The sequence below is a fragment of the Pezoporus wallicus genome, unplaced genomic scaffold (assembly GCF_028554395.1).
Source record: "Pezoporus wallicus isolate ANWC-B61680 ecotype Strahan unplaced genomic scaffold, APGP_CSIRO_Pwel_v1 contig_2871, whole genome shotgun sequence".
Lineage (NCBI taxonomy): Eukaryota > Metazoa > Chordata > Aves > Psittaciformes > Psittacidae > Pezoporus > Pezoporus wallicus.
Window position 1 is genome coordinate 1776918 of NW_026640775.1, and position 15745 is coordinate 1792662.

Here is a 15745-nt window from a genome sequence, read left to right on the forward strand (position 1 = left end):
CCAACAAAATGGAGATGCAACTTAATGAGTCCTATAATGAGAAAAACGTGATTAGAATCTTCTTCAAGCAATCTGAAATATCCAAGTGCTCCAAAAAGTATGCCAGCCATCTTGTGTTTGCATGAATGTGACCAAAGCAGCAAAGAGGTGTGTATATATACCCCCTGTGACCTGAACAGCAGTCAGCCCTGTGGGTCCAAGTCTGACACAGTGCTGTATGTAAGAGATGACAAATTCTCAAGTCCCATGGACTTTGAGGCTGGATGGAATTAAATCAATGCCTTTTCAGTCTGAGTTGAGGAATGCAGTCTGATTTGACTGAGGAAAACTTTACTGGGCCAGCTCTACCTTGGAATTTAAATTTCTCCCTGCATTTCCTTCTTTCCTATGCTATTCTTCTTAATCCTCCAGTACAAACTTCACAGTCTGTCTTTCTCTCCCTCTTACCCTGGAGGTTTCTTTTACCTCGTTTCCTATTCCAGTCTTACCATGAAATACAGGATGTGCCAAATATGTTGTGTCATACGGTTTATATTAAATGCCATGGAACTGACTAACTTTGGTGATTTTTTAAGAGTATATTTTCTAACTTGGGCTAACGACATCTGTTGATTTTTTGAGAGGATAACATACCAAACCAGACGGTTTCTTTTCAGAACTAGAATTTTGCTCATTTCCATAGTGCAAATCACAGCTTTAATTGGTTTATACTTTTTTTTTTTTTTTTAATTGCATGAAGAATTTTAAACAGTGCTGCCTGAGGGCTAGTTCTTTAACTGCTGAATATAGGAAGAGCTTTACTGAAACCAGGGGGCTAATGTGCACTTGATGATAAGGCTCTGGCCTCTCTTTCAAAGCAAAGAGCTTCAGCCCTGATTCAGTATTTAGGGGTAATTTTAGCAGTGTGAGCAAGTCCATTTCAGCTGAAGAAATTGCTTATGTATTTGCACCCCTTCTTGAGTAAAATATCTCAGACCAGAAAGCCAGTGGAGGATATTGTGCATCTTAGACTTCATTACCTATGTTGTAATAGAATTGACAGTGTGATACTATATACTATAATAAACAACCAAGCCTAAGTTATACCTGTAAACACAAATTTGTTCATTGACAGTGAAGATTCAATTTGATTTTAAGATACTTCTATTAAATAATTATTTGTAGATGTTACATGTGAGCAAGATGACCCACATTGGAAGCAGATAAGTCATTGGAGCCTAAAGAGTGATTTGCCCAATTAGTTGTCAGTTGTCTACTCTCAGGTGAGCTTAACCAGTCTCCAGAACCATTCGCTGGGATCACAGTTGAGCTCCCTAAATACAGGCGCATAGTACCATTAGAAGCACGTTGGTGCTACCCCACTGGCCCATCATCTGCCTTACCAAAAGATACAGATACAACACAGATCTACAGGAGGTGATGTAGGTCTGTGTTGTATTTGCCAGTCCCACATAGATATCTGAGAGTATCGATGATGACTCCAATTATGTTTAGGCAATTGGACCAAGCCCTAGATCCTCAGTTATTAGCTTCAATATTTTTTTCTCATGTAAATGTATGTGTCTTAACCTTGTGTTGAATCCAATCTGACTGTCTCAGTGTATCATATGAATTAATGTCAGCCTCTAAGTCACAGAAAAATACTTTGATATCTCCCAGGTAGGAGGTGTATTTTCCTAAAATTCACCTTTTAGAAAACATTTTCCCGGTTACTACATCTCTTCTTTTGTTTCAGGCCTTAAAATCGCTGTCATGCATGATTCTCAGCACCAGCACAGAACTAAATCTCTACCAGAACTTTGTTACAAGCCATAAAACAATGATGCTTTTCAGTCCCTGTGTTGATCCTGCCCTACAAGCATCAATTATAAAACATTGAGTTATCAGTGTACTGATCAGTATACCGATCTAACTTTAAAAGCTGCCTTCTAGGGACCACACCTGAACAGTTGGTTGTAAATACCTTATGTATGAAATTCAAGCAATATTGGCCAGCTTTGATATGCCAGTTAACCCATGTAGTAGATCTTCTGTTTCTGGGGAAATGCAGCTTTTGAAATCAGTGTGATTGCTTTTCAGTATTCATCCAGTATTTTATGTTCATACTCAATACTCCTGATGTCACTCTACAAATTGTTAGCAGGGAAAAATTGGTTAGATTTAGGAAATACAATGCACTAGGAGAATGGTCAAAGTCTGGGACAGGGGGCCAGGAAGGTTGTGGAAACTCAGTCTTTGGTAACTTGCCACTCAATTGCACAAGGCGCTGAACAACCTTATCTAAAGTGCTTTGAGCAGGGTTTGGACACTCTCCAGAGGTCTCTTGCAACCTCTTCTATGGTTCGGTGGTTTTCTTTTTCTTTTTTAACCTCACTTACTAAAGTATTCTTTGAACATTAATTAACTATATGAATCTTAACTGAATTTTAAAATGGATCACCAAAAACTTTAGGCAGTTCTGATGCCACTACTCTGCTCTGATGGAATCTACTGCTGTTTAGCCAGCCAGTATTATTCTACACCTGGTAGAAGCACAATCAGCTTCAATTCTGAACTCTCTGCATGCTACATTTGAGTCTGGCCTTTCAAAATGACCACACAACAATTGATGTTAATTTATCCATATTGTTCGAATCCATCCTGCTTTTATATTCTACTTGACAATAGTAGAAAATGTGCTATTAAACTGATACTATAGCTTGACCCTATTAAATGAATAGTATTCTATACAGCCTATTTTCAAGGGCAAATCCTGGGAAAATGAGTGGCAGTGTGGCTGGGTTAAGCATATGATTAAGCTAAATAAGAAGTGTGCAAGGTCTTTGAATTTTGGCTACTGTATTTCTAGCTAGGGTCTGCCCAACCCTCTTTGTGAATTTCACTCTATTAAATGATGCTGACTAAAGAGTTTCAAACTTGTCCAGTGCAAAAAGAAAACAGTTTCATATTCTTTGGATAGGAAGAGCTAATACTGGGACAGCAAGAGGAACTCAGCAGTAAGGTGCAGTGGCATAGGTGATGGGTACAGAACGTAAAAAGGTGAAGGACTACTCTAACACTTTGCCAAACCCCAAAGCAGCATTCATCCTTGACTTTTCTAACAGTGAAAATGCACAAAGCCAGGTCCTATTTGCTTCCCCTGCTTGGTTGTCCTCAAACTGCATGTGTTATTTCAACCCCCCACTCAATGGACATCATCTTTCTGTCACAGCAGAGTCTTGTCCCAAAGGATATCACCCATCCAACCTCCTGTGAAACATACCTTCAGGTCAGACACATCTCTGTAGCACTGCTCGGAACGGGTGTGATCAGACAGCTGTACATTCCAGAAACATGGGAGCTGGTAGACAAGGAAGGGATTTTGTTTGATGACTGCATTGAAGATATCCTATCAGACAAAACCAGAGAAACAGTAGGGTACATTGCTTCTATAGTGAGGTGATCTCAACCCCTCCCTGACTCTGAGCTGGCTGTTGTTCTCCCCATCACAGGTAGAGATGCAATTGGTTTGTGAGCTGAACTCTGCAAACCTTGCTTTGTCATTGTTTCTATAGAGGGGGCTATCAATCTGAGGCGTGATATATAGGTCTGAACAAGAGGAACAGGCTTTCTTGACACACAGAGCTAACGGACTGCAGCAAAGTTTTCAAAACATGTATCTTGTACTGCTGGCAAAAGATGGGGTTCTTGTTCTAGTCACCAGGAAGAGTAACAAGCAGCAAATGACAAACTGTCTGCTGTTAGTAAGTACTGCATCACTTTTCAATAAAGGGGAGGAAAGTAATCCTGGCAGTTGTGCTGCTTCAAGGTGAATTACTATGTGGGATTTTAGCTAACATTTCATTGTTGCTACAAGTATTCTAGGTATTTCATGGAAAGGGCATGTAGGACAGATCTGCAGAACAGCCTACACCATAAAGGGGCAGAATGTGTTCCGCCTCTGTGCAGCATCTGGTTGGAAAAGTAAGTTATAAGGACAGTCTTGTAGTTAAGGTATTAGGTAGGACATTAGCAACCTTAGTTCGTTCTGCAAAATTCTGCCCCACGCAAGTATTAGACAGCAGCTCAGGACCTGACTGAAAACACAGTGAAGTTCTAAGAATCATTTTAATGAACTTCAGTAGGTTTTGGATCAACCTGCAAGGATACTGTACACAAGTGCACAACTCTATGTGCACAGTAAGCTGCATGCTTCCTTAGTGGTGACTAGCCACAGAATCACAGAATCAACTGGGCTGGAAAAGGCTTTTAAGATCATTAAGTCCAGCCTTTACCCCAGGACTCATAAACCAGATATAGCTCAGAAGCAGTAAAAATATCTAAATATGATGCTGAATTGAATTAATACACTCGAGATGTTGAGCAAGACTTATCTGTTCAGGTCAAGTACTATATAAACAGGGATTCTGGATTTAAAACTGAGAGCTGGCAGGAAGCACAAGAAGAGCAAATATGCATTTCTGTGTACAGGTACACTACTTTTTCTCTTGGCCTCAGCTTCCCATCCAGGGCAGGAAGAAAGCAGTGCTTTTGTCTTCACAGGGGTGCTATGGCAAGGAGTACATTCAAAGACTGTTGGGACTCATCTGCCAGAAACTGTAAAGAAGTATCTGGAGGCTCTTTAAAGTCTTCTTAGACAATAAGCAGCGGGAAAAGACACAGTATATTTGGACTTCTCATGTCTGGAGAGTTTTATGTTGAAGAAAGGAGGACAGAAAATTAAAGCCTGAAAACACTGTTTGTCTGTCTTGTGAATCATCTGTGCAGAGGAGGTAAAAATGTCAGTGTAGTAAGAAAAACTTCATGAGTAAACCTTCATTCCTCTCTTGCACCTTTTCTCCAGGACGACTCCACAAATGATGACTACACGCACAGTATCTTTTCCCCACCTTTTCCAACATCCTATGCACCTTCCTTTTCCTCAGTCCACAGAGCAGTGGTTGTACCACTCCTCTTCTACATCCTACTCACCTGGTCAGCCAGTGAAGTGGATAGCATGCTCATTAACTCCCGCTCTGCTGTCAGTCTCCACATCTGCTCCCATTTCATCTTCCGTAACTTATCGAGAAGCAGCAAGATAACCCCTGAAGGAAAACACAGTGCAGAGAAAAAGAGAAACCATGATGTCACATGCCAGACAGGGCCCATCCTGTCCATGTGCTGAATCAGCAGGTAAAACAAGGACCTGAGCTAAGATCTATCAGTGGAAACTGCAGTCCTTACCCCATGCTATCACAGGAGACAGACAGACTAAAAAAAAAGCTTCAGATTTCAAGAGGCCATAAGAGAAAGCTTTCCTGAACCCCTGGGGCTGTAGAGAAGAAATGGTGAGATAGCATACAAATGAATGCTAAGTTATACAGGCTTGCAAGAAGGCTAAAGTAGCTAAAGAGGAGTGAAACTGGGAAAAAGAGAGTCAAGAGAAGGATGCTGTATTTCTAGTAGTCTTAATTGATACAGCTTGATTTCATTATGACTTAATTAGCATTGGGTTATTCCTTAAAAAATGAACCAATACGATGTGGTTAACCACATGATGTGGTTAACTCCATCCAGAGGTTATTATCATTCCAAAGAGAGTTAGACAATATCCTACAAGAAAGAAAGCAGCACCCTCCTAACACTCGGAAGTGACCCTCCCCACTCCTTACTCTGAAAAGCTACAGGCTCTGAGAGGACATTCTTTCATTTCACTGTCTACTAGGGAAAGGGTAGAGACAACCCTGACTTATCTTATGTGACTCCATTTCTGCCATCTTCACACTGAAGATGGCTTCTTCCAAAATCCCATTGTTTAAATTAATTTCTATCTGGCCCAGAATTAATATTATGATGAGACAAAGAAAATTTTTTTCACTTATATAAAACATTTTACTCAAGGTGTGTGTGGCAAAATCTGGCTCTTAATACTTACTGCATAGGATGCAATATATACACTGCCTAAAATGCCCATACTCCACCTAGTAAGAAGTTAACCACCTGACACATGTAATCCTTGATTCTGAGTAACAGATAATCAGTGCTGGCTACAACCTAGCCTTTGAGAGTGACCACCAGTAGGGCAGCAAGTGTTCATAGTGCAGGATCCTCAGATAAGAAAGTTACACTACGAGTGGGAAAAGAACTATCTCAACATGCATTGTTATTCCTCTGCTGCCTTTTGTCCAGACAAAACCCGTACTGTAGAAGAGGGGAAAACAGGAGAAGCAATGAAGCTGGATTAAAGCATCAGCAAAACCTCTTCTCCAGTGTGTCAGAAATTTTTACATGACAAATTAATTTGGGAAGACTTAAGAGCAGTGTCATTGGGAATGAAGGCAAACTGAAGGACCATAAAGGAAGACTACTGATAAAGAGCAGCCTAGGAAGTTGACAGGAAGTACCTAGTAAGAGCAAAGTCTGTTGTTTCACATCTTCATTAGTGGAAGGGGGACATGAACAGAATAGTAACGACACCTGCAAGTGACATTAAACAAGAGGTCTTACAAAAAAATATCATGGCAACTGCAGAGAAACATAACAGCTACACAGGAGAATATGAAATGGCAAAAAGCAGACACAGGGAAAAGCTGCCTGAGGGAGTCTAAAATGATAAAATTAAAAGTAATGAGAATAAAAAAGGAAACGTAATCTGAATACTTTAGAAAAAACCTCCTAAAGCAGTTGTGAAATAAACGAAAAATGGCAGATAAAATGCTTTATTTCATGAGTCTTTAAAAATCAGGCTACACAAAGATGAGAAAGTGTACCTTCCCTCCACTGGTGGGAAGACAGCAAAGGCGGTTCCATTTCATTCCTATCTTCAGTTTCTGACATGGCAAATTTCTTTCTAGTAAAACCTGGCACTGCCATAAATAAAAAGAAAACCTCTTCTGGCAGTGAATTTTGTGGCCTATTTTAGTTCTGTTTTCCATTTCAGTCCATCTGGTTCCCAAGGATGTTGGAACCTGTACTGGAGGGATCCCCTTTCATCTTCAGTCAACCTTTCTGCTTCCAGCTGTTGGATTGGAAAGGGGCGTATTGTCACAACATGCTACAACTTCTTTTTGCCAGTGTGTTTTGTCTTGTCTCCAGCATAACTGAAGCCTATTTGGAGTGTGCAGTGTGTGTGCATTAGCTTCTCAGAGAGCCATTGTGCACTGTCTGAAACTCGACATCAATGTGAAGCAGGTTCCTAGTGTTGCAGCAATAAACTGGGTGGGATAAGCTCCTCTCTAGCAGTGGATTTTCTCCAGCTGGCAAGAACTGTCAGCTTTGTTTCAACAGTGAAATGCAACAGAGAAGATTTTTTTATTATGAAAAATAAAACATAACTGTAAGATTCGGTTAACCGTAATTTAATAGTTTTTACAATTTACAGACAATAAAACAATTATTCTTAATTTTTTTAAGCCTCCAGTCTGAGGAGGAGAAGGGAAAATATTTTAAAATGTGCACTATTCTTCAATTTATTTGTCTTCCACTCTTATGCTAGCAGGAGATTATTGCATTGCAGCTAAAGAGATTATGCTGTCCTGAGGGGCTATCATGGTAGCAGCTGAGAATAAAAGAGGCAGATGTGGTGGAAAAACTGGAATAGATGTGAGAAAGGATGTATTAAATTATGATGCAATCATGGCTATCAAAGATATTCACAGGCTTTTAATGTTCCATCGTCAAGACTAATTTTGATGTGATTTCTATTTTAATTCACCAACAGGCTTGGGTTTAACACCTTTGTGCAGCCCCTGTTCAAGGCTTCTCCCACTGTGGAATTCTAATTTACTGCTGCTGTAAAAACAACTACTAGAAAATATTTATATCGAGATTAAATATTTACTCATTAGAATTAGTGAGAACAAGAGATTTCTACTAAGAGGAGAATTTAATACTATTCAGCTAATTAGTGTTATTTAGTGCAAAAGCAAAGCAAAACCATGTGTGTTGGGAACTCAGTTAATGCAAAGGAAAAATTACATTTCCTCAGCACAGAGCACTTAAGTTACTCTTCTATACTGTTCTGTTACCAAAAGCAAACATAAAAACGAACTTATTCCAATCTGTGCAATTAGTTTGAAGGCAAAATGTCTGAAATAAGGGAAATATTTGCCTCGGGAGCCCTTTCCCTCAGAGTGAAACTGACTGAAATCTCAGACTAAATTTAAGATGACATACAGCTGAACATAACAGAAAAAGGGACCTACTCTCAGCTGCCGTGCTGGGGGAGGAAGAGACTGAAATAAAAATAAAAAAATCAAAGGAATATTTTATGAACATCTGCCCCCAGGCACTGGGACTTATCTTTTGATGAGTGCAGCATTGTCCTGCCCTAACCTACCTGAGAAAAACAAAGGGAAAGCTTGGCAGCAAATAAACAGAAGGAGAAAAGTGGCAAACCAATTGTCTCATGAGTATTAAACAAATAATGATCAGCCACAGAATATCCTATTTTTGTCACCTTGAGGAAATAGTTCAGGCATATACAGAGATGCAAATACCTCAAAGAGGTCTTGGAAAAACAATGCTTTATTACTAAACCTGTGGAACACGTCCTAGTCTAGTTTTCACTTGAATGCCATTTTCTCCCCTGCTTGATGAGACTTTACTTGAACTAACAAAATCTGACAGATTCTGGATTGATCAAACAAACAAATAAGAAAGCAAACAACAAAGGAGTTTCTCAATTGTGCAATTTCAGGACACACACAAAATCCCAGCCCCACAAGAAAACAAATAAACAAAAAAAGGAATTTGGTGAATATACTGCAGAAAACAGGGCAAGAAACCTGAATTAACATTTTTGGACTAAAACGGTCCAGTTGGGAAATACTTCATTTTGGCATATTTTAAAAACCAACTTATTCTACAATAGCATTTTTCACTCCAAAATTGATACAAGTTATAAATCTTATTGAAAATATTTACAAGCTCTGAAAAGGAAAATAAATGTTTGATTCTGCGTCTAACAAAACTCTGGAGGTAACCTAAGTTTTTTGTCTTTTTCTCACTTTTTCATTCAATCCAAATAAAATTTCCTGGTTTTCCAGTGTTTTGACTAAGCAACAGTGTCACTACAAAATATTTATTTTTTCTGAATAGTAAGTGAAAATTTACAGAAACACCAGTGATTTCCTTTGGAATGCTACCAAGCATCCCCACGTCTTGCTTTGGGAACACAGACTATAGCTTTTCCCAGAATTCAGAGATGAATATATATCAGAGCTGGAAGTCATAAACAGCATTTTAGATAGAACAGGATCACTTATAGAAGTTATAGTGAAACTGGACGAGCTTTCAAACTCCATCAATTTATGACAATGGCCCTTTGAAGATGGCTGAAAAAATGCTCAGTGCTGTGGTGGAACAAAGGTATAGCTACTAAGAGATCATTTTCTGTAAGCACTACCTTGCCTGTTTCTTTCAGGTGGAACAGGACGCTTCTGTGAGCTGTTGAGGCAATGCCGTATTATGTGAGCCGCATCTCAGAGCCTATCCTTGTCAGATTTTTAAAAACTCTTCTCAAAACGATGTCTATAACAGGGAATCATCTAGACAGATAGCAAGTAGATACCATTACAGTATCTGAGAAAGACAGGCAAGACACACTTCAAAATATATTACAAAGCAACAGTGACTTTTAAAAGAATTACTAGGATTCTACAATACCTAACAAGCATACCAAAGACCATACACCAAAACCCTGGGTCTCAGATGCTGTTAGAAACAATGTTAAATAGGGCTGACAGTATGGGGATTTGCCGCAATAAATAACTGACGCAGAGATTTAAGGCAGTACAAACAACAGTAAGCTACCATGTTTTGTGAAATAGATTTGGCACCAAAAAGTCAATTTCAGTTTTAGGCACTATGGAAGGGGTTAGCAGCTTTGCTATCCCAGAAGTGCCGCGGCAGTGCTGACCACTTAGTGCCCTAGCAAATATTTATGCATGTTCTTTGAATTCCAATTTATTGTACCTGAAATTAACATAAGTGGTCACAGTGTGTAATGCTAGGAATGCAACTATGCCTCTGCTGGATCAAAGCCCAAAGTACCAGTACTGCAAAGGACTACATCTGAAATCCACTATCCCACACCTCCACACAATTGGCTGTGGCATCTGCTATCTACCCACAGTATCTATAGCAAAGAATAAAATACAACTGTATAGCTGTTAGGGATTAAAAAATGAACTAAAGCTGCAATTCCACAACAAGCCACTGCAACCTTTTTGAATCTTCATTTCAAGTCTTTGTGTGGATTAAAAACAATGCATTTATTTCACTTGACTTTTAAACCATCTATCTAATTGATGTTCCTAGTTCATTAGTATAATAAAACCACAGCTTGCGTCTATAGCTTTTAACACAGTATGTCCAGAGAACTTTAATCCTATTTCTATTAGATTTTTTTATATCCTGGTACATTATTTAACTATGGATTTACATACAACAGCCTTTTTTTTTTTCCCCTCAAAAACCCAGGCACTTTACAATGTAAAAAAACCTAATGAAAACTTGCAGGGATGCACAGTGTGTTAATTGAGAATAAACAACGACTCCACATTTGAACTTTTCTCTGAGAAAACAGAATAGGGCTGAGAAGCTGTTTTGAAATGGAGAGTGGGTGTCCCTCCGGGCATGGTGACAGAATGCAATAGCCCTTGTTTTCTCTGCACATATATTGAAAATGAAGCTGTGATAGAGTGCATTTTGAAATATACTGCAGTCACTCTGTTGGGAGCCTGGTTCCTCTTGAAGCATTATAAACATTTTGCTTACACTTCCTGATGACCATTTAATGAAATGGAACACTTTTATTTTCTTTTTTCTCCTCTTCAGAAGTATGCTGTTTCTCCTTAGGCAAAATTAAGATGAAGGATGTACTCAAGCATGATTCAAACTTCTTATAGAGCTACTGACTGTAGCTCAGAATTTCCTAGTTTTCTAATTATTTCTTTATTGTTTATATGATATTCTTCCTCAGCAATTCGAAAAAAGAAACATTTGCTTTCTGTCTTCTCTTTAATGACTTCAATTTCTGGGGAATTTCTCCAACTTTCCTAAATCCCCAAAGGCTGTTACAGAAAAATTTCCTTGATTCAGGAGTCTGAAAGGTCTGCAGGAGAGAAGTCATGAGCCATTAAGATTTTTACGAAGCCTAAGGAGGAAAAATCTGTTACTTAAAGAACATCCTGCTAAGTAATGCTCTCCCCTCCTATCTTCCTGAGTCTTACAAAGAGAAATAACAACTCTGCAGGACTCTCAGATGTCAGCAAAGAAAAAATGTCTTGAGACCCAGAGGAAACGGCCTTCTCTTACACAGATCCCAAGAAGTACCAAGTCATACATTTTCCTGCCCGAATTGCTGATAAAGTTTTCCTAAATCCTGTAACAGAAGACAACATGACTCACGAAAAGACAAATATTAGCAAAATCAGAAAGGGAAGCTAGGGTTTCTCCCATCTGCTCTACTTGCTTTGGGAGCTGATGAAGACAGTAAGGATAGTAAGCTTTCTTGAATCCCTGTGTTTCCTGAACTCTGCAGAGTTATGGGAGATGAAAACCACCTGTGAAGAAGCTCCTTACATGGGTTTTAAAAAGCTCCCCCTTTGCATTCCGTGACCCTTATGAGCATATAGGATCCAGAGATTACATTTTAAACGCAGTGGAAAGCAAATATTAAAGGGATTTCTCAGTTGGTAAACTGGGAAGATGGCTTCCAAGAGGCAAATCATTAAATTCTTCCCAAAGTGAGAGAGGAGGGCAGTTTCCACTTCTACATGCTGTAACACAATGACAATGGCCATTCTAAATGGAGCAGAGGAGAGCTGTCTTAAAGATGTGACTCACATGACTGTCACACACAAGTATCATCCAAGAGCTATTTAGTGTGCATTTCTGTGTGCATCTGGAAGTCACAATGGAGTTGCCAAAAGCTGACACTAACAAAAAGATGGTCAGGTACAGTTCTTATTATGAAGCACTCTGAAACGTGAGACTTAACAAGAATGGGGGAAATGTGGAAAATTTCTACAAAGTTTTAGAGAACTTTTCCTGTCTTCAACGCTAAAAATGCAGAGTTCTTACATGGCAGGTTATCTGTGATTTCATTTACATGGATGCTTAGGTGACTTCAGCCGAGAGGAAAACAAAGTCCCAGTGAAATACATATTTAAGTGATAAAAGCCAGAAAGGATGATTTTCAGCTCTTGCATTACAGAGGCCATAGGATTTTTCCAAATCGATTTGTGCTTTAACTAGAACATAAATTCTAGAAAAACATTCAGCCTTGATTTAAAAATCTACAATAATGGGTAATCTATCACAAACTTTGACAAGTTATTCCAACGCATAATTACTCTGATGAAGGAGACTTCCCTTATTTCTGGTTTGAACATGTCTTTGAACCTGCAGTCATTTGATCTTGCTGAACCTTTGCTAAATTGGCAAGCCCTCTATTAAGAAATGTTATTTCATCCTGCAGATACTAATAAGCTGTGATCAAACTATCCCTTGACTCACTCCCAGATAAGCTCCGGGAGCTATTTTCCCCAACTTTATGGGATTTTATCCAGTATTTTCTCTGAACTTTGTTAATTTATAAGTACTTATCTTTGACCTGTGAAGATCATACCTGGACAAGTATGTAAGTCTACATTGTAAAATAAACCCATTCCAAGAAGTGATCCCTAGCACTCAGATCAAGGACTGCAGAGTGGCTGCACATACTGCCCAGTGTCTAGCTCTTCATTGAGCAGGCTGGCCACATCCACACTACATAACGCTCTTTCTCTGAGGGCCTAGTTCATGTTCCTTCAATTTTCAGGCATAACAGTCATTTTGTTTGCATTTCTCAGTGTCCAACATTATGAGAGCCATGTTACAAGCTTCTAGATTGGAGTTTTCAGCAAGGAACTGAGGGTCTGTGTTGTGTGCAGTGGAGAATGTCATCAAGGCATGTAAGAATAGTCCTATCCATACTACCTTCCAGAAATACTTCCCAGAGTATCAAAAAATCGCACTCAGTTTCTTTTTTCTTGGCAAAGGCAAGACAGGGTACCAACTGATTTCTATGTCCTGCTGATGATTAGGGTGCCAAGAACAAAGAACGACCCAGGGAGCTAAGCTAGCTGACAGCATAGACATCCAGTATGTCAGGAGTAAGAAATCCACACCCAATACAAAAAAGAAGTATATTTCTTGCACTCATGCTTGAAAGATCCCTGTTTAGACATCCAATGATCACACAAAGTATTTTGACAACTGTATTAAACCTGGAGGTCATGCTCATCTGATTATCTATCCTGGACTGATTCTCATGCATCTCTTCATTCCTTCCAAGCGTACAATCTTACAAGCCAGTGCTTCAAAACATGGAAGTGTGAGGGAGTGTCACAACCCTACATCAAGCCAGAGTAGCTGGACTTTGGGTGAGCTGTCCTGAAAAGGAATCACAGCATAGTACAAACTGCACAGGGTTACTGTGCAGGAGGTCCAGTCCTGTGCAGGATGTTTGGAAAAAGGGATCACACAAACCTTGTTTTCATGGATAAAAAATGAGGAGGTCTGCTGGAATTTGCAGGATATTTGCCCTGATAAAAGCAAGTACATCTTCCAAAACTAATCTATCTTGGACTCTTCACCAAAGAATCACCAGCCTTTAAAAGAAAAAAGTTTATCTCCTGATTCTCAGCTCCTATAAATCAGCTTAGGTCTCTTTAATGCAAGAGTCAGGCATTTATATCAGATCTGGACCTCATCCATGATGCTTATCTATGTTTTTTTCTTCCTCAGAAAGCAGCAAAAAATGAAAGGTAACAGGGACCATTGCTTTAAATTATGTGAGTTTTTCTGGTTTGGAGCCTCTCAAAAGCATCATATTTAATAGGGGTTGAAATGTCAACAATTTTACAAGGTTTCCACTTTGGACTATGTGAAGAGGAAAAATACATCCTGCGCAGGTGATAATTATTTTGCCTGGCTTATAATACTAACAGAGGTCCTCAAGGCTAATTACAGGGATGGGCACAGTGAGTAAGAACCTGTCATAGCTCTTCTTGGTCTGGTGTTCAGTCAATGCCCTAGCAACAGAGAAGGAGATGTGGCTCCTGGGCTGAACAGCCTCTCAAGCGTTTCTTTAGAGCTGGATGACAAAAAGGTTTGGGGTTCTGCATTCATAAACAACCAGACAACTTTTCTTTCCCTCTAATAGGCAGTTTATTGACTGGATGACATTCAGGAGGAATAGAAGATTTCTAAGAAATGAGTTAGAGGAATAAAGAAGCAGTATAGAATGAACAAGCCTAAAAATTAATTATAGCCTTAATAAAACCCGAACAAACAGGAAACACTACGTACTTTAATGAAACGATTTAAACTAAGGGTCAGCTGCAGGTCAACCCTCCCTCCATGATTATTTCTCTTCCAGTAACAGACAGGATTAGGTTCACAACAGAAATAGATATATTTGCATAAGGAGAAAATGCATGTGGAGCTGTTTAGCATGCTCATATAGCTGAACTGAGGTACAGTTTGGATAAGTGGATTACAAGGTGCCTGCAAAATAAGTTGGAGTACCAAGCTCAGGGGGCTGTGTTCATTCAGACTGCGGCCAGGTACACGTGGTATTCCACAGGAGTTAATATCGTGTTTGATACTGTTTAACATCCCGATTAATTAGATAGAGATGAGCTAGAACACAACCTCAGCAATGTCACATGTGACACCAAATAGGGGTCTGTGGCCTTGGGGACAGAGCTGCTATTCAGAAGGCCCCTGGCAGGCTGGACAAGTGGGATAAGAGAAAGCTCGTAAGGCCCAATGAGAAGCCCTGCATGGGACTATTCCTGAATGGGCAGCACAAGCTGGAGGACAACTGGATAGAATGGAGCTTTCCAGAAAAAGTCCTATGTGGTTGGTGGACAGCAAGTTGAACATAAGCAGCAATGCAACCTTGCAGCAAAGGTGACCAACCACATCCTGGGCTCTCTTAGCCCTGCTTAGGTCATGGAAAGTGATTACCACTCTCTCCTTAGTGCTTGTAAGACTACATCTGAAGTACTGTTTTGGGTTTCTTAGTCAAACCTAGACACTGACATGTTGGAGTAAGTCCAGAGGAGAGCAACCAAAATTGTTAGAGGCTTGAAAAAGACATACAAGAAGCTGAGAGAATTGGGTTTGTTCTACCTGGAAAGAGAAAGCTGAGGGGATCTCTTACTGCTGCCTAAAAGTACTTAATAGAGCCAAACTCTTCTAAGGGATGCAGAGAGAAAGAATGAGACATAACTGACAAAAAACTGCAGCAAAGAAAATTCTAATTACAAATTAGGGATTTTTTTTCTATTTTTTAATTTTCTTACTAAAAGACAGTAACAGGCTGCTTCGGGAGGTATCCTTGGAGATACTAAATACCCAATTGGAAAAGGCCCTGAGCAACATGAGTTGGTTTTCAGTGGGAAGAGGACTAGAAGATCTCTGGAGATGCTCTCTGATCTGATCATCTGAAGATGACCAAATTCAACTGTTTTTTGTTGGCACTCATTTACAGGTGACAGCTTTGACATAAAAGCGTAGAAAAGAAATCTTAGTTACTCTGCTACTTTGTGTGGCAGACACCAGGCTGCCCATTAGACTCCGAAGATGGAGTCTAACAGTGATGCCTCCTTCTTTGTTTTGGGACTATGGCTACAACCTCTGTTTCTGTACCTACAAAAGAAGAACTGCCTTTACCCAACCACTTTTATAAGCACAATGAGAAACTGGAAAG

At 39.5% G+C, this 15745-nt stretch overlaps 1 protein-coding gene across 5 annotated transcripts in view; it reads right to left on the reverse strand.

Annotated features, from left to right (window-relative positions):
- The window catches only part of LARGE1 (LARGE xylosyl- and glucuronyltransferase 1), a 278062-nt gene that overhangs the window by 40698 nt on the left and 221619 nt on the right, over window positions 1–15745 (reverse strand). For 4 of the 5 annotated variants that reach the window (XR_008973630.1, XM_057420469.1, XM_057420470.1 and 1 more), the window contains 2 exons: window positions 4972–5084; window positions 3263–3388 (listed from right to left, as the gene is read on the reverse strand). Coding sequence is in view for 4 of the 5 variants with exons in the window: in XM_057420469.1 (XP_057276452.1) it covers window positions 3263–3388; window positions 4972–5084 (239 nt within the window). In the remaining variant the exon portion in view is untranslated. The remainder of the gene's footprint in view (window positions 1–3262; window positions 3389–4971; window positions 5085–15745) is intronic. The other variant, XM_057420472.1, reaches the window with a different exon arrangement.